Source organism: Heptranchias perlo, chromosome 18 (genome assembly GCF_035084215.1).
Source record: "Heptranchias perlo isolate sHepPer1 chromosome 18, sHepPer1.hap1, whole genome shotgun sequence".
NCBI lineage: Eukaryota > Metazoa > Chordata > Chondrichthyes > Hexanchiformes > Hexanchidae > Heptranchias > Heptranchias perlo.
Window position 1 is genome coordinate 30,251,291 of NC_090342.1, and position 24,008 is coordinate 30,275,298.

The window sequence follows — 24,008 nt, forward strand, 5'->3', positions numbered from 1 at the left end:
TAAAGAAGTTTCCCCTGAATTCCCTATTGGATTTATTAGTAACTACCTTATATTTATGACCTCTAGTTTTGGACTCCCCCGCAAGTGGAAACATTTTCTCTACGTCTACCCTATCAAACCCTATCATTATCTTAAAGACCTCCATCAGGTTATCTCTCAACCTTCTCTTTTCTAGAGAGAAGAGCCCCAGCCTGTTCAGCTTTTTCTGATAAGTATATCCTCTCAGTTCTGGTATCACCCTTGTGACTCTTGTTTGCATCTTCTCCAATGCCTCTATATCCTTTTTATAATTTGGAGACCAGAACTGTGCACAGTACTCCAGGTGTTGTCTAACCGAGGTTCTGTACAAATTTAACATAATTTCTCTGCTTTTCAGTTCTATCCATCTAGAAATGAACTTGGCTTGGTTTGTCATTTTTATGGCCTTATTAACCTGCATCGCTACTTTTAGTGATTTGTGTATCTATGCCCCTCGATCCCTTTGCTCCTCTGCCCCATTTAGACTCTTAGTATCCTAGCAATATGTGGCCTCCTTAGTCTTTCTACCAAAATGCATCACCTCAGACTTATCTATATTGAAATTCATTTGCCAATTACACATCCATTCTACTAGTTCATTAATGTCTTCTTGCATTTGGCACATTCTTCCTTTTTGTATTAACTACACCCCCCAATTTGGTGTCGTCCGCAAATTTTGAAATTGTACTTCCAATTCCTGAATCCAAATTGTTAATGTAAATTGTGAACAACAGTGGTCCCAGCACTGATCCCTGTGGAACACCACTTCCTACCTTTTGCCAGTGGAACACCACTTCCCACCTTTTACCCTTAACCCCTACTGTTTTCTGTTTTGCAGCCAGCTTGCTAACCATTTCGCTACCTGCCCTGACTCCACATGCTCTGACCTTAGTCATGAGACTACAATGCCTTATCGAAGGCCTTTTGAAAATGAATAGTGACAAATTGGATAAACGGTACAGTGATGTACATTTTGTTTAAATAGTCAGTAGTCAAATCATAATCCTGATCCTTAGAAAAAGTTGGAGGTGGTGAGAATATGGTTTGTGGACGTCCTGTCATGTGCTATTAGCCCTCATCAACAGCAACAACAGCTTGCATTTCTGTAGCGCTCCTTGCGTACAGAAAAGATATTTCAAAACACTTAATATTAGGGAAGTGGATAACAAGCAGAACGGAAAAGAAAACTAAGTGGTTAGGGCGGAGGTCAAAAGCATGATCAAAGAGAAATGTTCTGAGGTTTTTCAAAGCAGGAAGAAAAGTAGCAAGACAGAGAAAACTAGGAACAGAGTTCCAGAGGACAGGTAGCTGACAAAACATCCACCGTTGTTGGAGTGAAGGTAATAAGAGACAGAGTAAACTGGTGTCTGAGGAGCAGTGTGCGTGCAGGCATAGAGAGGTAAGGCCATGGAGAGATTTGTTACCCTTGTTGTCCTGAGAAGGCGGTGGTGGGCCAGGATTTTGACCCAGTGACAATGAGGGATTGGTGATATATAGCCAAGTTAGGATGTTGTGTGTCTTGGAGGTGAATTTGCAGATGGTGATATTCCACATAACATTGCTTCTCTTGTCCTTCTCATTGGTAGAGGTCATGGGGCTGGAAGGTGCTGTCAAAGAAAGTTTGCTGAGTTGATACAGTGCATCCTACATACTGGAGCCACAGTTTGCTGGTGCTGTATATTGAGCCCAGTAACAAGGACTCCAATCAATTGAACTGCTCTGTCCTGGATGTTGTCCAGCTTGAGTGTTGCATCTGCTCCATCTGGGCATGTGACGAGTATTCTATCACACTCCTGACTTGAACCTTGTAGACGGTGGAGAGGCTTTGAGGAGTCAGGAGGTGAGCCACTTGTTGCAGAATACCCATTCTCTGCCCTGCTCAAGCAGCCATTATTTTGACATAGGTGGCCCAGTTAAGCTTCTGGTCATTGGTGACCCCCAAGATGTTGGTGGGGGAGTCGGTGATGATGGTGCCATTTGACGATCAAAGGGAGGTGGTTGTGTTCAAGATGGTCATTGCCTGGCACCTAGGTGACGTGAATGTTACCTGCCACTTATCAGCTCGAGCCTGGATGTTGTCGAGGTCCTGCTGAAGGCTGGTATGGACTGCTTCATTATTAGAGTAGTTGGGAATGGAGCGGAACACCATAGAATTGTCAGCAAACAGCCCCATTCCTGACTTTAGTGTGGCGGTAAGGTCATTAAAGGCGGTCAGGCCAAGGGCATTGCCCTGAGGAACTCCTGCAGCGGCAATGATTGTTTTCCTATAACCACAACAATCTTCTCTTGTGTTAGGTATGACTCCAACTGTTGGAGGCGCTTTCCCCTTGACTTCTATGGACCTCAGATTTACTAGGATTTTTTGGTGCCACACTCAGTCAAATGCTACCGTGATGTCGAGGACAGCTGCTATTCACCTCTCCTCTGTCATTCAGCTCTTGCGTCCTTGCCTGGATCAAGGCCGTGGCGAGGTCTGGAGCTGAATGGTTCTGGTGGAACCCAAATTAAGCATTGGTGACCCGGTTATCATTAAGTGTGATTTGATGGCATTAGTGATGATATCTTGAATCACTTTGCTAATAATTAGAAAGAGCCTAATAGGTCGGTAATTGATTGGGTTGGATCTGTCCTGCTTTTTGTGGTAGGTCATAATTAGTCAATTTTCCACATTGTTTGTTAGATACCAGTGTCATAGATGCACTGGACTAGTGTGGCACGTTCTGGTGTGCAGGTCTTCTGCACTACAACCGGAATGATTTCAGGGGCCATAGTCTTTACTGTGTCCAGTGTACTTAGCTGTTTTTTTTTACTATTGTTGTGGAGAAAACTGAATTGACAGGACTCTGGCATCTATAATGGGAGGAAACTGAGTGGAATCATCCACTTGGCACTTCAGCTTTATCTCTTGTCCTTGCGTGCCATAGTTGAGGATGGGGACGTTCATGTGGCCTTGGGACGAGACATACCCAGGGAAGGTGATAGAGGAATCTGGGATTGTGGCTGATGAATATGATTGTGAATACAATTATACCAGGCTGTTGCTTGACTAGTCTGTGGGCCAACTCTACTAACTTGGATTCCAGTAATGTTAGTGAGGGGAACTTTGCCAGGTCAACTTGTCCTGGTCTGATGCCTGGGTCATTGTCCTTGTGTCCATCAGATACTTCTGTTATGGTGCTGTTTGTTTTACAACTGGGTGGCTTGCTAGGCCGCCTAAGAGGGCATTAAGAGTTAACCATATATTTTGGGACTAGAATAATATATAGGCCAGACCAGGTAGGGAGTGATAGGTTCTCTTCCTTGAAGCACATTAGTGAGTTTAGTTGAGTTTTTATGACAGTCATCAGATTTGATCATTTTCCTGGTGCTGGTCCATAAATTCAGATTTATTGAATTCAACTTCACAGCTTGCCTTGGTGGGATTTGGGGGTTGCTAATCCAGTATCATACCCACCAAATACTGTACTGGAGGGTGTCTGGTTGGTGTTTATGGAACAGGTGTCAGCTTCTTCAGGAGAATGGGAGAAATTATGGGACATTTTCATAAAAACATTTATTCACTTTTTTTATATTCTTTCTCTGGCTCTGTCAGAAACTGCATTATTATAACTACTTAAAGAGCAGGAGTGCTGATAATCTGGGGTGGGGGGTGGTGGTGGTGGATGAGGAGTTGTTTTCTTTTGTACAGCTTGTGCACTTAAAGTGTAAACCTATTTTAGAATTTCTTCTGTGCATTATATTATTTATATCACCCTCCTCCCCTCCAGTGCCTTTGTTGGGAGAGGGAGTAGAGAAGTCCAGAGTTATAGAGGTTGTAAATGACCGAGTTAGTGTATACCTTGTAATTAATGGGGAATTGTCTGGTGAAGTGGTTTTGTTGTACGTTCTACTAGACCGAGAAACACACAATAAGCCAACAATATCTTCATAAAAGCTACTAGAATTTTAATTCTTTTGACTTTAAAAGTTGAAAATGAAAACTAATGTGAACATTTTGTAAAAGTTTGCACTGCATAAGCTTAATATCTGTTGCAGTATGAACATTCCCACAGGGCGCCACTTTGTACTACAGTTTTGAGAAGAATTATCAAATGTGCACATTTTTTTCTAACTGCTTTCTTTAATTGAAGTTGGTACAATCTGTCTCTGAAAACAACCATTAAAGCATTGCTGTTCAACCAGATGGCATAATTCTGTGAAGTGATTCAGTAATCATCTGTTACAGACAACATTTCTAATAGCTGCTGTATATTTGGGATAAATTCAAACCAAGAGCTTAATACTAAGTCATAGTCTTCTCTCATACAGAAATTTTAAAACATTTAAAAGTAAATTGGGGGTTGGGGCTAGAGAGAGGAGGATGAACTCATAAACTGATAGCTTTTTTTAAGGTTGTAGTCTAAGCTAAATAAATAGCCAGAAGCAATATTCCTACCACTGGCAACCAGCTGCTCTAAGCATTAAAATAACACTGTATGGCATTCAGTGCCCAGCTCCCTTTTGTTTTGAGTACCACTAGGGGTGGGGGATGCAAAGCCACCAAGCTGCTCCCATATTCTTCTGTTTGCCCATGTTATATGGAATTGGAAGTGGTATCTTCATCATGGTAATCTCCCTCCCCCCACCACCCCATGATGGCTGTCAACAGTGGGGCAGGACTGATGCTCTTTACTGTACAGGTTGACCACAAAAAAATATGAGCTTTCATTTTTGGTGGTCTGATTACCAACTTAATAGCTGTACTAATTTGATGTGACACAATTAAATAAAATTTAAACCAATTATTTTTGAAATAGTAGTTTTCTGGAACCTACTTACTTCATAGAACTTAATAACTCATTGAAGAAATTAAATTTGTTTTTATCTTTAAGATTTGTCAAGGAGAAGAGACCAACCATTTCACCCAACTTTAACTTTCTTGGCCAATTGCTGGAGTTTGAGAAAAAGTTGAAGACTCAGACTGGACAAACAGGAACCATTACCAAACTAAAACTCCTGCAGTTAGAGCGAGCTGGGGAACAGAGGTTGACCCAGGATAGTGGCCCCTTTGATACAGTTATAGAAAACCAACCCTTTACATCCTCTACCTCAGACACTATGGCTCAGAACCCTACTGCACCTGCTGCACCTTTATCTGCACTTATGGAATCCACTATTTCCAATGTGGAAGAAGAATGTTTTCTGGCTCAAGGAATCAATGGGCTTAGCCTATCCTTGGACAGACTAGAGGATAACAACCGGTTAAAACGTTCATTTTCATTGGACATAAAGTCTGTATCATATCCTGTAAGCAGTGGAGGTGCTAGTTCTGCACCAATTGCTGCTTGTTCAGAAGATAGTTGTGATCCTTTGAAGGAATCAAATGCAGGTGAATCTAGCAGGTTCTGTTTTTTCTCATCAGCTCAGAAAGAAGTGGAGCAGCTTTCAGAACACGCTACACCCACTATGATGGAGGTAAACATGAAACAGCCACAAACCATATGGGAGCACGGAACACCAAAAAGTGCAGCTATTCCTTCAGCACAAACAGCAGCAAGCACAACCACAGTGCCTAGAACACTCCTGTATCCCCTGCACAGAAGTGGTAGTATGGAGGATAACTACAGAACAAACTTCCTACTGGGCCTTTCTAGCAGCCAACAGCATTTAGCAACATCTGCAGCTGGAATGGGGATCAAAGGATGGCACTCAGACATACTCTCACCTCAGACTTCAACTGCATCATTGGCCAACACCTGGTACTTTGCAACAGAAGCATTGGCAGGACAATCGCCCCGTTTTTTATCAAGTTCTGCTCTGTTTGGTGGTGCCACAGCCTACTCAGCATTTAGCTGCAGCCAACTACCATCAGGCTGTGACCAGTCAGGGACGGTGCGTCGGCGTGAGAAACACTGTGACCGTCGAGATTCCAGGCGCAGCTGGCATGAGGAAAGCCCGTATGAAAAACAGTACAAACGCCGCAGCTGCCAAATGGAATTTGAGGAAGGCATGAACGAAAGCAGGTCCCGGGAGGACCTAGGAAAAATTGGAAGTCAGTCCAGCTTTTCTGGCAGCATGGAGATCATTGAAGTTTCCTGAAGAAATGCTAAAGTACAGACTGTAGTGATTCAGTGAAGTTATAATTCACAAGAAAACAGTTTCTGCAAAACTGCACTTCATAACTTCAACCAGGGACATCAAAATCTAGAATATTGTTGCTCAAATGCTACAGGTGACAACAGTTCATCATTTAATTCAACATACAAGTATCTTATCTAATCAATTATGCATTTGGAAAAATCCCAGTTAACATTATGTAACTGTCCAATAATGCACTTTGCCTCTGAAGACTGAGCCAAGTTCTATGGAGATTTCTTTTAAAATTCCAGACAAGCTGGCAGAATCTGGATATCTGGTGTGTAATCATAGCTTATCTGATGCAAATTTCTTTGCATCTGTAAATAAATGGTGTAACTATCTTGATTTTGAATTTATGGATAGGTAAAGTGCCAGTGCTGCTTAGAGCAAATACCTCAGAATTTTAAAGCTTATACTGTATGTAGGTATTCAGCAAATCAAATCTCAGGTCTTTCTTGATACAGATGAGATTTACAGTTTTTGGCTAGGTTTGAATTTAAACTGCTAATGTGGACTGCTAAAATAGCACTGAGAAAACGTCTGTGTGTATATTTACTTGTGACTATATAAACAAGGACAGTATCAAAAGCAAGTAGAGATATAAATCAAACAGATATGTGAATTCTATGCAGAGTGCATGAGTTGCAGGTTAGAAGGATGCTTGTGGGAGTCCTCTGGTGGAGAAGTGCTGGAAACTTGTTCAGGATGGTACAATGTGTCTGTGCATGGTGAAGCTATTTTGTTCAAATGTGTAATGTATGGAGTGATGTTAAAGGATAACTGACAAATGTTCTTCATCTTGAGGTGAAATGAGCATATGTTGAAATAAAATCTGAGATGGTACCTGTTACATACAAGTGTGATTTAAACAGTGTGTCAAGTTGGTGCTCTGCTATGATGCTTGGAAAGTAACTTTTTTTACCTTCTGCTAATGTTTTTAGGGAGACCTGAAGGTGACTTAGAAATCACCATTTCCTTCTCCTCCAGGGGAACAGCTGGCCTCCACTATGTTGTACCACCATAGGGATGTGCCAATATCAAAGCTATGAGGAATTCCAGTACACCTTTTCCAAATGAAAGCAGAAAATGCTGGAAATACACACATCAGAAAAATACACGCGGCAGAAGAATACACACCCAAAATGTCATAACCTGTTTTTCTCATTACAGATGCTGAGTGACCAGCTGTGCATTTGCAGCATTGTCTATTTTTATTCCAGCTTTTTTAAACACTACATTTTCAGAACGCTCAAGAGAATCAGTTACTAATAGCACGTTTCAACTGCCAGAACTTTAAAATCAATGAAATGTCCATATAAATCCAGAGATAACCATGACTGGACTTGGCGTAACAAGTTTCTCAAAGCTGCTGAGAACAATGCTTTGGCCTAATTTGTCAAACCAGTTTCATAAAGGTGTCAAATCATCATTGCAACTAACTGCTTTTCTCAGTTTGCTATGTTTACAGATCACAATTCGCAAGACTCTTAGCTTTTTTAAAAAAAGGTACAGCAGCACAACTCCCCTAATGTCACAGTAAGTTTATCCAAGTGAGTAGCTGAATCTGGTAGACCAGGAATGTCCAAGGTTTAGTCCTTGGTCTGTGATGAGTTGCATTAGCTAATCTCTGCCAGGGCTGTGATTGGATTGTTATAATTGACTTCACAATTTCTCTTAAACACAGGGGTGATGAAAAGAGCTGGGTTGGTATTTCTGATTTGAATTAACCAAAATATGATACTGGGGAGAAAATTTGCACAAACCTTTTTTTACTGTTTGAAAATGTAAGTACAATGCACAAAATATACTGTACATAGAAATGAGTAAAATACTTCACATCAACACTATAGTAGAACATAAAACATCAAAGCCAATGAAGACATACTCAGAACAATGCAACAAATAGTAACTTATAGGAAGCAATTTCCCTCTTTATGTTCAACTAGTCAAACATTTAATGACTGAAGGTAAGACCAAAGATCATGCAAGCTGAATGAAACATTTACAAGAACCCAACAAGATACCTGACATACTGCTTAGTAGATTTGTTTCAAACTTTCAACACTGAAATGCATGATATCGACTCTTCCTATAACTAGTGTGCATTGGGAACATCTTTGTTGCATTTTATTTAGTACTTTCTTCCCTTTTGTTTTTCACATTCTAATTTCTAGATTGGCCCTTCAGACTTAACTGGCGACTGTGATCTGAGCACCAGCATTGAAGGAGGTCCACTGTTCCATAATTGTTTATTTTCACAGTTCTAAGCTAAAGAATCTTACCTGTGAAAGAAATTCTTTCTGAACATGATCTGTTTCTACCCGCCCCCAACAGGGTAACAACAGCGGTGTGTCCAATTTATGTTATCTTTGTTGCTGCTGATCTCAGAACTAGAGGAACTAATAGTTGAGTAATATGATAAATACAATATCTAAGTGTAAATACATAGCTACATGCACTATTGTTTATATAGTTCTCTAACTTCATTAATTTTCAGAACTTCAGTTCTAAAACTGCATTTACAACTATACTTAAGCTACCAGTCATTAAAGATAACACTGAAAATTCCATACAAAATGATAAATATTAGCTGCACGTAGTATAAGCAAAACCTTGATATTGATGAATTTACTACTATTAAAATGTCATATTTTAAAGTACTATCCTCCAAAGGGAAAAAAGTACTAGATTATTTTTATGTTCCTTAATTTGCAATGAGCTGTACATTTCAATTTAGTTGGACTATTTTAGAAACTAGTAAGTTACCTGTTAATCCACTTTCACTATAAATTAGAGCAAATGTCTCCAAATTTTCTCTAATGCAGAGACTTGCAGTGACAATGGAAAAGTTCTGGTATTAGTGACCTCTTTATTGAACTACGTGTCTGATAGCTTGCAATATATTCAAGTTTCTGAGGTATACTATAGCAGGTGAATACACATTCTACCCAAGCACAATTAATTTCTTTACAAAAAAAAATAAAAAGCACCAACTAAAACAAGTTGTCTGAGATTCACCAGACAGGTACACAAGGCACATATTATTGATGTAAATGTGCTGCAGGACACCAATAAACATGTTGTTTAAGTAGATAAATGACAAAGGCTCCAAAGCAGAAAATATTAATGCCATGTCCTTTTTGCATGCATTAATTTAAAATCACCTAGTAGTGGCTACTGCAATGCTAATTGCTTAGTAGTGCAAATTGGCGCATTTGTTTGTCCCCAAACCCCTCAAGTCTCTCCAAATGATTTTGGTAATCTCTCCATTAATGAACAATATCCAGCCACCAATAATAGATGACAATGTTCACACCAGCTTCAGCCAATAGCTGGTACATCGGAATCCAAATGTTAGTTTCCCGTGCACTATTACTCTACAGTCCATATCATTCTGGAAGAGAGGCAGCAGAGCACATTACAATTAATGCCCAATATACCTGTAAATTAGCTGAAGTATCATGCATTTCATGTCCAACCCGTAGACTGAGTGGTGACTGTACAAATCTGGTGGAGTGTAGAGGGTAGATATATGGTTCTGATAGTCTACTGGTACTTTATATCTTTGTCAGCTCTCATGCTGAAAGGTTCAAGTCTTTCATTCTCTGGCAATAAGCTATTAAGTTTCTCCATTAATGGCATGGTTTGATCTATGCCCATCTGTATGCGTCGGAGTATAGCAGACATCTCATTAACCTTCTGTATTTGCTCTGCGTACTTGGCGTATCTCTTCTGTCGCTCTTGCATAACACCATATAAGGCATCAACAGAGAGATCCATCTACAATAGAACAAAAATACTGTAATTATCACAGTGAACAACTGTTACAATTGCATTTTTAGGGACAGAGGCTGTTTAAAGTTTGGTTATAAAATAAACAAATTAAATTTTTTGCATCGGCTTGTGTATAGATAAGTATACACATGTAGTAAATAAACACCATTTTAATCAAGATATATCTCATTATTCAGGAATAAAGCCCAAAACATGAAACCTCCTACCTAATGTACTGTGACAAATCTCAAAAGTCATTAATGGTGAATTGCTTTGCTTTTTAAGAAAATATTTTCTTCCAAATACCATAAGCAAGACTAGCCTAAAATGGAAGCAATTGCCAAAGATACCTGGCTTGGATTCATGCAACTTTTACATTCCAGCAAACCGTCTTCAGATTTTCAGATACATCTGTAATTTTCCACCTTTCTAAAACAGTACTATTTGGTTTATGCCTAAAAGGATTTTAGTGGCAGGACCCTCAAATTCACTACCATCAGTGTGCAATTAACAGCGATCAGCTTTTAATTTCCTAGTTGCCAGGTTTATGAAGATGGGGCATATCTTAAACTCAAGAATTGCAGCACAATATCTAAATCTGGTATAGAATCTTACAGCGCAGAAGGAGAGTCGTAGTGCTTGTGCTGGCTCTTTGAAAGAGCTGTCCAATTTAGTCCCACAGCCCAGCTTTTTCCCCAGAACCCTGCAAATTAGTCCTCTGTACATACACAATTGCCTTTTTGAAAGTTCCTATGGAATCTGATTCCACCACCTTTTCAGGTAGTGTGTTCCAGATCTTTGACAACCCTGTGTGAAAAAAATTCTCCTCATTTCCCCTCTAGTTCTTTTGCCAATTATTTTAAATCTATGAGCTGTGGTTATCGACCCACTTGCCAGAGGAAACCGTTTCTCCCTGCTTGCTCTATCAAAACCCCATGATTTGGAATACCTTTATTAGGTCTCCCCTTAACACTGCTCTAAGGAGAACAATCCCACCGTTCCAATCTCTCCACATAACTGAAGTCCCTCATCCCTGGTATCATCCTGATAAACCTCCTCTGTACCCTCTCCCAAGGCCTTGACATCCTTCCTAAAGTGTGGTGCCCAAAATTGTACACAATATTCCAGCTGAGGCTTAACCAGTGATTTGTAAAGGTTTAGCATGACTTCCTTGTTTTTGTATTCAATGCCCTTATTTACAAAGACAAGTATCCCATACGCTTTCTTAACTGCCTTATCAACTTGCCCTGCCACCTTTAAAGATTTGTGAATATGCACCCCCAGGTCTGTCTGCTCTTGCACCTCTCTCAAAATAGTACCATTTAGATTATACTGCCTCGCCAAGTTGTTCCTCACTTCACACTTATCCACATTAAATTGCATCTGCCACATGGCTGCCCATTTCACCAGTCTGTCTAAGTCCTCCTGAAGTCTGCTACCATCCTGCTCACTATTTACTACATTGCCAAGATTTGTATCATCCGCCAACTCCGAAATTATACTCCCTATACCCAAATACAGGACATTTATATATGACAAGAAAAGCAATGGTCCTAATATCAACCCCTTGGAGACGCCACTGCGTACTTCTCTCCAGTCCTTGCCCGGATGCAGCAAGACCTGGACAACATCCAGGCTTGGGCTGCAAGTGGTAAGTAACATTCGCACCAGACAAGTGCTAGGCAATGACCATCTCTAACAAGAGAAGAGTCTAAGCACCTCCCCGTGACATTCAATGGCATTACCATCGCCGAATCCCCCACCATCAACATCCTGGGGGTCACCATTGACCAGAAACTTAACTGGACCAGCCACATAAATACCGTGGCTACAAGAGCACGTCAGAGGCTGGGTATTCCTGCTAGTGACTCACCTCCTGACTCCCCATCTACAAGGCACAAGTCAGGAGTGTGATGGAATACTCTCCACTTGCCTGGATGAGTGCAACTCCAACAACACTCAAGAAGCTCGACACCTTCCAGGACAAAGCAGCCCACTTGATTGGTACGCCATCCACCACCCTAAACATTCACTCCCTTCACCACCGGCGCACCATGGCTGCAGTGTGTACCATCTACAGGATGCACTGCAGCAACTCACCAAGGCTTCTGCGATAGCACCTCCCAAACCCGTGACCTCTACCACCTAGAAGAACAAGTGCAGCAGGCACATGGGAACAACACCACCTGCACGTTCCCCTCCAAGTCACACACCATCCTGACTTGGAAATATATCGCCGTTCCTTCATCGTCGCTGGGTCAAAATCCTGGTACTCCCTTCCTAACAGCACTGTGGGAGAACCTTCACCACACGGACTGCAGCGGTTCAAGAAGGTGGCTCACCACCACCTTCTCAAGGACAATTAGGGATAGGCAATAAATGCTGGCCTTGCCAGCGATGCTCACATCCCGTGAATGAATAAAAAACGTCAGAAAAACATCCATTCACCACTACTCTCCGCCTCCTATCCTGTAGCCAATTACGTACCCAAGTTACCACCTTCCCTTTAAATACCATGTGCTTCTATTTTCCGAATAAGTCCGTTATGTGGTACTTTATCAAATGCATAAGTTAACATAGTCTGCCATCCAGCCCCTGAACACTTTGTTCCTCTGACTCTGGCCTTTGATGTATACTTCCTCCCTTTACCCCACCATTGGCACCGTGCCTTCAGCCATCTTAGGCTCCAAGCTCTGGCATTCCCTCCCTAAACTCCTCTGCCTCTCCAACTCTCTCTCCTCCTTTAAGGTCCTTCTTAAAACCCACCCAATTGACCAAGCTTTTAGTCATTCCTACGAATATCTCCTTTGTCCATTTTTGTCTGACTGCACCTCTCTGAAGTGCCTTGGGATGTTTTTCTACATCAAAGATGCTATATAAATGTAAGTCTTAGCTGGGAAAATGTGTAAATGACAGTTGTGGTTACTACTTGGCATAATAATAATTGATTGCATCAAAATTGTTATGTAATAATTTAATTCCATCGAACCCATTGAGTCCCAAACTCCATCCTGTTATCCATAATTCTGAAATTAAACATTTTCCATCATGCTAATGCAAAGAAGGATCTCTGTTACTATATAAACACATAAAAAGGTTTTAACTGTTTGTATCATATAAAGTGAAACAATGGGGTAGGACTGCTACCATTAAAACATGGCTTGTTGGTTTGAAAACAAAATCCTCCACTAACAGCGATTAATTACCCTGAATCCCCAGCAAAAAAAAAGGTCAATTCCATACAAGCAATTTATGAGCCAGTTTTATGCATGTTGCATTAGAGGACATAATTTATATTATATATGACTTTCTGTCTCTCTGTCATATATAGTAAACTTGTATAGGGTACACACTTCAATGGGAATTCCAATATTAAAAACTCAGACCTATAACAATTACTTGTCATACAATTAGTTGGACCTGTATTTATATATTGCATTTATATAGCACCTTTAACACAGACAAAACATCCAAAGGCACTTCTCAGAAGCGCAGACGAAAATTGATACAAACGAAAGAAGGAAATATTAGGAGGAGTGCTTGGTCAAAGAGGTATATTTTAAAGTGGGTATTAAAGGAAGAGAGAAACAGAGAGGTTTAGGCAGGAACTTCCAGAGCTTAAGGCACATCCGCCAATGGTAGGGCAAAGGGATCTGGGCGTAGTCATTTTTATAAGCTGAATCTCTGCTAACTGAAATTCTCCATTATTTACTGTACCTGGGACTTGTTATATTATTCAAGAGATTACGGACAGAAATACCATACTTAAACCTCACATTCACTAACTGTGCAGAATTCCTGTTTGTTCAGCAGACTAAAGGCCAGCAGGACCTGGGAAACTTCAGAGCTGAAACTGAACTTGGTACAAAATTATGCAAGATCTAGTTTATTTGTAAGACTGGAATAGAAGAGGATGTAAATGCAGACATGACTGGATTTAAAATTAAGGCGCCAATGTCTAAACTTATTAATTGCTGTATTAAGCACTATAAGAAACAGAAAAATATTTCTTGTTACATAACACTCATCTCCAACCCCAAACACAGTGTAAACAGGAATCAGTTTGACTGCATGCCAGCATCGCCAGCAAAACTCTATACACTGTCATGTTCCAGTCTCCAAGCCTGTTATAGTTTATTTCTAAACTTAGGTTCTTGTTTACATGATTCAGTACTGGAACTATATAAATCATATAGGAATGTACTGAATGTTCTGGAGAACAGATGCTGACGTAAACAGCCCTCCATGAACTATTGTCAGTCACCCTATTAACTGAAGTGCTTGTTTTCTTGTATATGATATATAAAAGGGAGGCAGGTAAATTAATTGTCCTGCAGCACTGAAAACAATACATCCTGTATAGACATGGAACATTAATTTAGTAAACAAACATTCTTGTTTTGTCTGTCAAATATTCAACTCACACATGCATGATATTTTTCTGTCTGTGAGTAATGCAAGACTTATTGCATTGCACTGCAATAATATACTGGTATAATATACAACTGTATAGTCTGTCTCTCAAAGCACCTATATGGTCATTAATACATGGTCTGTCAATTATTTTTCAAAGCCGAGGAACAGAAAATCCAACAGAGATACCAATCAGCAAGAATACAATTTAACAAATAAAACTATGTGCACCTATGTATTATCGAGAACAAAATGCAATGTCACAGCTACAGTATAAAACATGAATAATGATCTGAGTAGCACCTACTACTATACACATTCTGGTTGATGCAATACCCAGTTTTTGTTGCTTACTCCTGGGGAACTAGAGCAAAGGGGTCATATTTACAGAATCACTAAATAGGTTTATGGATACCAGTTTCCATAGTAACAGCATTGTCCGAAAGCTTTGCACCAAGTATTGTGATGAGGTTTCTATTACTGTTAACAAAGCTTTTTAATCTCAGGATTGTCTCTTATACATTTTTTCAATTTTGAATCTGTGTTATTTCAACACTATACCAAATAAGTGATCCGCTTGTCACCCAGTTAGTTAATATGGGTGTGATGCAGTGTTTCTGAAGCAATTATTTGATTAATCAGCTTCATTCATTTAGTCCTCATAAGAGGTTTGAAATTTATATACTCCACTTTCCTTACATTAAAAAGGTTGTAGTGCATTTATATGAGATCTACAAATGGTCAGGTATAGATGAGCGCCTATTTTTGTTGTTAACCATTTGAATGATGACCAGCTTCTTCAGATTTAGAAAAAATTCAGTGTGTTGCAGGTTAAGCATTTTGTAGGTAAATATATTACATATCACAACCAGACTGTTTAGACCCAGTTACTGTAAGTATTATTGAAAGTGACATGTTTTGCCTTGATAGCAAAATCATTTAATAATTTTCTCCTTTGCAGCATAACTTACTATTACAATGTCACAATTAGGCAATGGATTCAAAATGGTCTAACATATGTTTACACAAGCTATGAAAATATTTACCATTAAATATACATTTTTTTGGCAGATCACCTCTGGCATTGGTCACTGAGTCAGAATTGTGCTGTTGCATCTTCTTAAGCCCCCCTCCCCTAACCTTCAATAAGTGCGATGAGCTCATGGACATCTTTATTCATGAAGATTGAGACCATCCATTCAGCTGCTTCTACTGCAGCCCTCCCTTCCCCTAGCCCACCAAGCCAAATTTCCCCCAAGGTTCCACCCTGCCCTAGCCCTAAACTTGCATCTTTCTCTAGTTTCTCTCCCATCTCCCCTCATGCCCTTTCCGAGCTCATCTTGACCATGAGACCCACCTCCTGGTCCCCATGTTAGCTGATATTGTAAATGGTTCCCTCTCCTCAGGTACCGTCCCCCTCCCATTCAAATCTGCTGTCATCGCACCACTCCTCAAAAAAAACCACCCTTGACCCTTCAGTCCTTGCAAACTACTGCCCCATCTCCAACCTCCCTTTCCTCTCCAAAGCCCTTGAACGTGTTGTCGCCTCCCAAATCCGTGCCCTTCTTTCCCATAACTCCACGTTTGAACAATCAGGTTTCTGCCCCTGCCACAGCACTGAAACGGCCAGAATCAAAGTCACAAATTACATCCTATGTGACTGTGACCGTGGTGCACTATCCCGCCTCATCCTTTTCGACCTGTCTGCAGCCTTTGACACAGTTGACAACACCATCCTCCTCCAACGCCTTTCCTCTGTTGTCCAGCTGAGTGGGACTGCCCTCGCCCGGTTCCATTCTTACCTATCTAGTCGTAGCCAGAGAATCACCTGCAATGGCTTCTCTTTCCGCTCCTGCGTCATTACCTCTGGAGTCTCCCAAGGATCCACCCTCATTTACATGCTGCCCCTCGGCGACATCATCCGAAAGCACAAAGTCAGATTGCAAATGTACGCTGACAACACCCAGCTCTACCTCACCACTACCTCTCTCAACACCTCCACTTCCTGATTTGTCACGCTGCTTGTCTGACATCCAGTATTGGATGAGCAGAAATTTCCTCCAGTTAAATATTAGGAAGACCAAAGCCATTGTCTTCAGCCCCCCACCACAAACTCCATTCCCTAGCCACCGATTCCATCCCCCTCTCTGACCTGGGGGCAGGGATGTCCCAGTTCCTACAAATCTCTGCAAACAATTTATTAACTGTTTGTAATTGTTTCTTGGAAACATACTGTTTTGAGTAGATAAATAAATAAATATCACAGTTGCTTAAACATGTATACAGTTCCACTATATTTTTCTCTGCTTCTCCGGAAATAGTAAATAAACAAATGTTTCCTTTTTTTTATTTTCAAGCTTCAAAATTCAGTTAGCCATTTTAGCATCTCTTGGAAAGTGGTTGGTAAGGGCAGAACTTGCAACCAACATCCTCAGTAAATAGTGAGTCTTACTGTCAATCAAACACTTCCAGAATGACCTCAGAAAACATTATTTTTTTGGATAATGATGTTATCGTGAAATACGTTGGGGCTGCTAATTCACTATTGGACATTTTGTGCTACCACTCCCACCCCTAATCTTTATGGGGTTTTTTGTTGTTATAACCTATACAGAACCCATGAGAAAATAACGGTGAGCGCATTTTTTTCCCAGAAGTATTTTGAGTGATTTAATTGGATCACCTTCTCCTTTTATTGGTAGGAGTGGGAGGAGGCTCATGTGAAGCATAAACAACAGCTTAGAAGCGCTGGGCTGAAAATTCCATGTAATTCTATGTCTTCTTGACTAGTCACTCGGGATTGGTTATTTTCATAGGCCTGTGGTAGTTTCTTATTAGCAGCATTCAGCCATTTTCTCATTTTTGATTCATACATTCTATACCTCTTCAGTTCGGATTGCTAAACAGCAATCAAAATGTGTGACGGGAAAAATTTCAGATTATAGAAAGCAGGTATTATGTAATAGGAAGTTTGTGCTGATGCAAGATTTTTATTATTAATAGATAAGAAATCTCATCTCTACATTAAGTGTGCCTCAACTAGATTGTGGTACTGTAATTGTGAAACATTGTGATTGCCTCTTGATTGAGTACATAATATAAGCCTCAACTCAAGACTATAAAAACCTGTGTTTTTATAGTCTTGGGTCTGGACTTTTATTTACCATTCTCATCTTAGAATCTTGTAATTTCCTTGCTCAAGAGTTCAGCCATTCTTCATTCAATACAGCAAGTTTTGGCTTACGGTTTTTTCAACTTTCTTTCCTGATGAAGCAAAATGTGGGAGAGAAATACTTGTAATGCCAGAAACCAGCGTAAAACAGGAATCGTGCCTGGAACACGCATCCGAAGATGCCAGCACGTGGCTCACTACTAATTGTGCCTTGGGCATCATCTCTATGAAACCACTGAGCTGTGAATAGCAATCCAGTGTCCCCAATGCAGCTTGCTGGTCTGAAATTTAGCCAGCTCTGATTTGAGCCAGCCAGCAGCTAATTCCTGGGGGCTGGGGGTGGACGATCCGGAGGGGATCAAGCCTGGGCCGACAGCGGCCCACCGTATTTTTGTACAGCCTGGAGCAGCACTTTTGCCCCTCCTGGCTCCACGGAAATGAAAGTACAAAAAAGCCCACTTACATTTTTGTAAGCAGCCTCCAGTGGTTCCTTTAAGGACTCCCAGTTAGGCCGCTGTAGACCTGGAAAAACTGAGACGATCCTGCTTGGCAGATACTCCTAAAACAAGCGGGCTAGGACCCTGATTTACATATTCAAGGCATTTAATGCCCGTTTCAGGTGGGCGCCATGGTCATTCGGTAGTCGTCGATTTCCAATTTGGCAGCTGGCGTACTTCCGGGACTGGGGGAAGAGAAGAGAATCGGGTACGGGAAACTGTGGCTCGAAACTGGTCCCTCTAGCGTAAATTTTGCACCACAATAAAGAGGGCTCAATGAGGGCCAATTTCCACTCCTGTCTCTTTTAAAATTCTGATGAAAAACAGTTGGCCTAGAAGTGAACTATACGTCACATTCCCTTCCCCCTGCCCACATCCAACAGAGTGAACTCCCCAGCCTATGTTCATCTCCCTTAGCTGGATTTCAGTCAGCTACAAGACTTGACTGTTCCGCTGGCAACTGAAAAGAGCTGAAAAAAAAAATCACAAAATTTTCCCAAGATTCAACTCTGTATGTCTGTAGAACAGCCAAGTTTCACAGCTAACTGAAACGCTGGTCGTTTGGGAAGATTCCTGAATCAAAGAGGCAGCAGTTAGTTGTGAGTCTCACTTGTGTTCTGTTCCCCAAATCTCTAATCTCCTATCAATTCAGTTGAGTTCTCTTACACGGCTCCCGACTCAGCATTCTGCACAGTATTCTAGTAAACTGTAAGCTGAAAAATGGCAACAATGAAGTAAAAACTGCCGACACCTACACTGATAATCTAAGAAAGAATTAATTAATTTGCATTTATATAGCACCTTTCACATTCTCAGGCTGTCTCAAAGCACTTTACAACTAATTAATTACTTTTGACGTGTAGTCACTGTTGCTTCATAAGCAAACACAGTAGCCAATTTGTGCACAGCGTGGTCCCACAAATAACAATGAGCGAATGACCAATTAATCTATTTTTGGTGGCTTTTTTCGAGGGATAATGTTGGCCAGGACACTAGGAGAACTCCCCTGCTGTTCTTCGAATGGTGCCATGGGATATTTTACATCCACCTGCAATGGGCATTACTACGGAGTGGAACTGGCCTAACAACAAGTGGCACTATAAAATACCCAAGAAGTAAGAACCAGAATGGAAGCAAAGGAAGATACAAGGCTATGGGGAGAAAGCAGGACAGTGGGATTAGTTTTGAATTGCTCTAGCAAAAAGTCAGCACAGACACAATGTGATGAATGGCATCCTTCTGTGTTGATAACTTCTATGATTCTATAGGTACCATGGAGATACTTGTGGTTACTGAATTGCACTATAGCATAAAACACCTTCAAGCAGGAAAAAAAAAGAGAAAACTGAGGGGAAAGGAAAGTTTTATAAAGATGTTTCCGGACATAACTACAATGCTCCAATTTTACAATAATAGCAATGTGAAACTACACCATTGACTCCATTGGAAAAATCCCAGATTCCTTTGTTAGTGATTTTCTCCCAGTCTCATCTCCAGCTACTTATCAAATGCTTTGTATTGATCTGCCATGTTGTGCTAAGCTGTCAATCCGAGTACTCCAAGACATTATTTTTTGATAATGTTCTCTCTTTTTCTCCTAAAGGTGCTGACTCTCATTGGGTTTGTGGCTCTACAGCTACCAACTGCTCTCCAATATTTTTCCAAGTAGGGTTGGCAGGCATCACATTGACCACACACTGTCCCAGGTTCAGTCCCTGGTCTGTGCTGAGTTAGCCAATCGTAGCCAGGGTAACAGTGAGTGTACTACAACTCAATCTGCAGAGACTTTGGGTGGGGGGGAGTGGTGGTCAGATGGGGAGAAAAAACCCGGCCACATTCCTACTCCTGATAAAATGCAAGTGCGTGAATGTTGGGCAAGGTCAGAATTTGGCTCAGCTATAATGCCCCCATAATTGAACAGACTGTCAACACTCTGGAGGCAATAAGGAACTGGGACCTTGGTTGATTTTTCTCCTCCCTAACATGGTAGAGCTAATCATGGTGCAATACCGACCTGTGGTTGAATCTAGGGACTTCCTGGTCTGCATGGGTCAGTACCACACTGGGCAGTTTTTTTTAATCAAAGAGCCATCAAGGGAGACCAAGACATAATTTTTCTTCCATTTTATCTTTACTTTCTACCTTCTTTACCTTCACAGTTCTGGGTGCGAGAGTGTAAATGACCATCTCCCAGATCTCTACCAAAATTGCCCCATAATCTGCCCAAATGAAGTGCAAAAGAACAGTCAGTGGCTTGGCAACCAGCCTTTCCCGTCTTCCCGATGATATGACTGAAACTGACATTCAGCGTGAGAAATCACCAGCAAGATTCACAATCCTGCAATATGTGCTGTGCAATAAGTTAGTACAAGAGTGTGCTGGGTTATCAGGCTACCTTATAGAATACCTTTAAATTTAAGTTCAAATGCTGATGTTTATAACAGTGACTTAAGGAGCCAAAGATCATGCATTTTCTAATGATGAGAAAATTAATAAGAAAATTATATATGGATTTTCCCGTCAGGCAAATATAAACATTACACATTGGGGCCTATTTCCTCCCACTCTGCACCAGCGTAAGTTGAGCAAAACCTACCCAACCTCAACATACCCGTACTCTTATCTGGCTGAATTTCTGGGATCAGGTCATTTGAATGAGCTAGTTTTGACCCAGGTGGAAATCCCACCTACGAATGGGCAGGCAACAGAGATCATGAGGAGAGAAATTGTATGCCTGAAAGGTGTGCGTCAACGTAAATTCCTGCCGACTTCTGGTTGCTTCCTAAATAAATGTAGAACTGTAAGTCCGAAGAGGTTGCAGACAGCCCCTTTTTAGATCCTCTGATCTGAAGGAGCTGGCGGCAAACTCTAATGCTTACTTTCTGTGGGCGGCCCTTTTCTGTGGCAGACACAAGGCAGAAACCCCAGGAAAATGATGCACGACATCACTCCCATACCATTCCCATAAAATTTAAAAGCGCTCACCTGTTTCAGGGAGGAGCTTCCTACTCACACCAGGGATGCCCCAGGAAATGCACATTAAGTTCAAAGGGAGGGGAGGCCCCACTACATAACACCCCAGAACCAGGTGCTCATGAAGAATTAGGCAGAGCAAAAGTTAATTGCACTGCATAGAGTGTGCAAGTACAGGACCACAGCCTTCAGCTTTCACTTTTAGAATTTTGTTTTTTTACAAAAAGGAATGCAGTTAAAAAATGGGCCTTTTTCTTTCTAAGATTGCAAAGTGTTAATCTTGACTTGTTTAAATGAAATGAAATCATGGTATTTCATTCTATTTTTTCCACATACACTGACTCTCATTAATCGCAATGCCTATCAAATATAATAAGAAAAGTTATGTAAAACAGAAACAAACTCAAGATACAGAAACCCTCAAGATACTTTTTACTATACTAACTCCATTTGGTGAGTCAGTCTAGTGATGCACCACAGATTTTAAACATGACGCAGAAGGTCATATGACTGCCAGGCATGACGTACAGATGGGCCTTATCTGTGAACGTATGCTAGTTAACCAATTCAAAAGTCGGTTCATCGATTGCTTTTGGCAAGCTTCTATTTGAGCTAAAAGAGAAATAATTATGATAGCAGTTATTGTGTTGCTTTACTACTAGGAATTATAAAAGACCTTTTCATGGCTTGGGGACTTTTAAATACGATAACCTATAACTGCTAGGTGTGTGCCTGTGTGTGAGATCTAGACTCACCGTATGCAACGTGTGTATTATCTACAGGATGCACTGCAACAACTCGCTTCAGCTTCTTCAACAGTACCTCCCAAACTTGCGACCTCTATCACCTAGAAGGACAAGAGCAGCAGGGCGCATTGGAACACCACCACCTGCACGTTCCCCTCCAAGTCACACACCATCCAGGCTTAGGCATATATCGCCGTTCCTTCATCGTCGCTGGGTCAAAGTCTTGGAATTCCCTACCTAACACCACTGTGGGAGTACGTACACCACACGGACTTCAGCGGTTCAAGGCGGCAGCTCACCACCATCTCTCAGGACAACTAGGGATGGGCAATAAATGCTGGCCTTGCCAGTGACGCCCATATCCCAAGAATGAATTTTTAAAATGCCTTGCGAGATCAATTAATTATTAAAAGAAATACTGTCCTGTGTGGAGTAGAGTTAAGGTGAACAGCAGAAGAAAAAACAAACCCCTATTTGAGCAGTTTTTCAAACGTGTCATACGTTCTTCAAAATAATTTTACAATAGATTTTCCTAATTAAGTTCTTCTGTTGAAAGACTTGATTGCTGGAGTGACAAAGTGATTGAAGCAATGAAATAAGATCAATGCTTCAGCTTGTATTAATGATGAGAAATGGTTAAAAGTCATGCCAGAGGCACAGATGTTGTTTCTTTAATGGTAACAGAAATAGATGTACATTAAGGGCAGAATGGTCTTTAGTCTGATAACTGTGGACAATGGGTATTTCTCCTTTATGTGAATTTGTGCCCTTTCAATGTTCCTCTGTTCTCTGATCCACAGAAATTCTTTATAATGGGAAGTACAGAGTAGTACTTAGCAGGCTAGACGACAGTTGAAAAGAGGAATATAAAAGGTAATTAATGTAGAATCTATTCACAAAGGATGATCTTAACACTCTTGCGCATGTGGTTTGTTATTTTGGTTTTTAAAAGCAATTGGGTAACTTAAAATGAGGCATTGGGCAAAATTCAAGTTCATGTCTATGAGAGAAAACAGCCCAATTGAGGCCACTTTGGCTTTCCTACTAGTAACCATTACCAATTTGGCAAACAACCGTGGTATTGAAAACAGTCCACGGCACAATAATTACAGCATACAGATAGCGACTGAAATCCTATGAATTTCTAATGGTTGGGATGGACACACTAACAAACAGCCTTGAGATGCACACAGAACAAATAACAGAGGAAGGATCTAATAATTAAGACACAGGTTTCCATCTGAAAATATGTTTTTATGATGAATCTGTTCAGCTTCCAGAGATCTGGTATAGATCAGAATCTTCTTGGTTATAAAGGAATTTAAGTTATCTGGAATGAAAACACTTGTGTCCCAGACTTCACTGTGAAATGACAGCAGCACTGAACTATGTTGCAACCTCAAAATGACTTTAGGTATCATTTTACTAGAAGGCATTGTGGGATTGATGCAAAGCAGAAATTTTGAGATCACAAACAAAATTTGAATAAAGACCACTAGGGCCTCATGCCAATATAATACAGAATACTTAATGAGATTTTGGTACCTAATAAACTGAAGGTGAATTTAATGTTAAGTTCCGCATTTAGTCCAAGTTTTCCATCTCCTCTCCTCCCCATAGGCATGGCAGAGATTAGAACAAACATGTCCTGGTCGTAAACAGGTGATTTGTCTTTTGTGTTGGATAGATCAAAAAGTGTTACATTCAACACACTTGATACCTTAATGTTACAATAAAATATTACAATATCTAACTAATCAACTTCAGCCCATGGGTACAAAACTTTACTGGATCAACAACCTTATCAAACACTATAGTACTCCACAAAGCAAGGCACAGAAGTTGTTCATTTTTTAAGTGAGTCTCCCTCTGCAAGTTCAGTGGGTAAAGGCACCAATGCCCCTGGTCTATTCCGATTTCCTGATGGTTTACTGGGTAAAGGCATCGATCCTTGTTTTTTATGAATCTCCGATGGTTTAGTGACTAAACAGTTATATTACATTTGGGCGTCTCTAATCCTTTCTTGATGCAGGTTCCATTTGTTTAGATTGTTGCACACTATCTAACACCATAATGAAACACAGCAATTCACTCTTACGATTCCAGTCTCAGCCGCCTTCTGCTGCTGGTTTAAATTACCTCTGAGGCAGCTTTGCTTTTCTTTGCCCTTAGACAGGTAAGTAAGTAAACACTAGCAGGACAAACCAGTCTATTTTTAAGCCTCCACTGCAGCAGAGGTCACAGATTCAAACATCTGGCAGGGAGGAAACATTCCTTTTTGACAAACTTGGATCATAC

At 40.7% G+C, this 24,008-nt stretch overlaps 2 protein-coding genes across 8 annotated transcripts in view; one reads left to right on the top strand and one right to left on the bottom strand.

The window, feature by feature from the left end:
* The window catches only part of dusp16 (dual specificity phosphatase 16), an 80,619-nt gene extending 73,622 nt beyond the window's left edge, over positions 1–6,997 (top strand). For all 4 annotated transcript variants that reach the window (XM_067999607.1, XM_067999606.1, XM_067999608.1 and 1 more), the window contains one exon: positions 4,890–6,997. In XM_067999607.1, coding sequence (XP_067855708.1) covers positions 4,890–6,096 — 1,207 coding nt within the window. In that variant the 3' untranslated portion in view covers positions 6,097–6,997. The remainder of the gene's footprint in view (positions 1–4,889) is intronic.
* Positions 6,998–7,253: 256 nt separating this feature from the next.
* Positions 7,254–24,008, bottom strand: part of borcs5 (BLOC-1 related complex subunit 5) — a 76,423-nt gene continuing 59,668 nt past the window's right edge. For all 4 annotated transcript variants that reach the window (XM_067999612.1, XM_067999609.1, XM_067999611.1 and 1 more), the window contains one exon: positions 7,254–9,915. In XM_067999612.1, the coding sequence (XP_067855713.1) occupies positions 9,682–9,915 (234 nt within the window). In that variant the 3' untranslated portion in view covers positions 7,254–9,681. The remainder of the gene's footprint in view (positions 9,916–24,008) is intronic.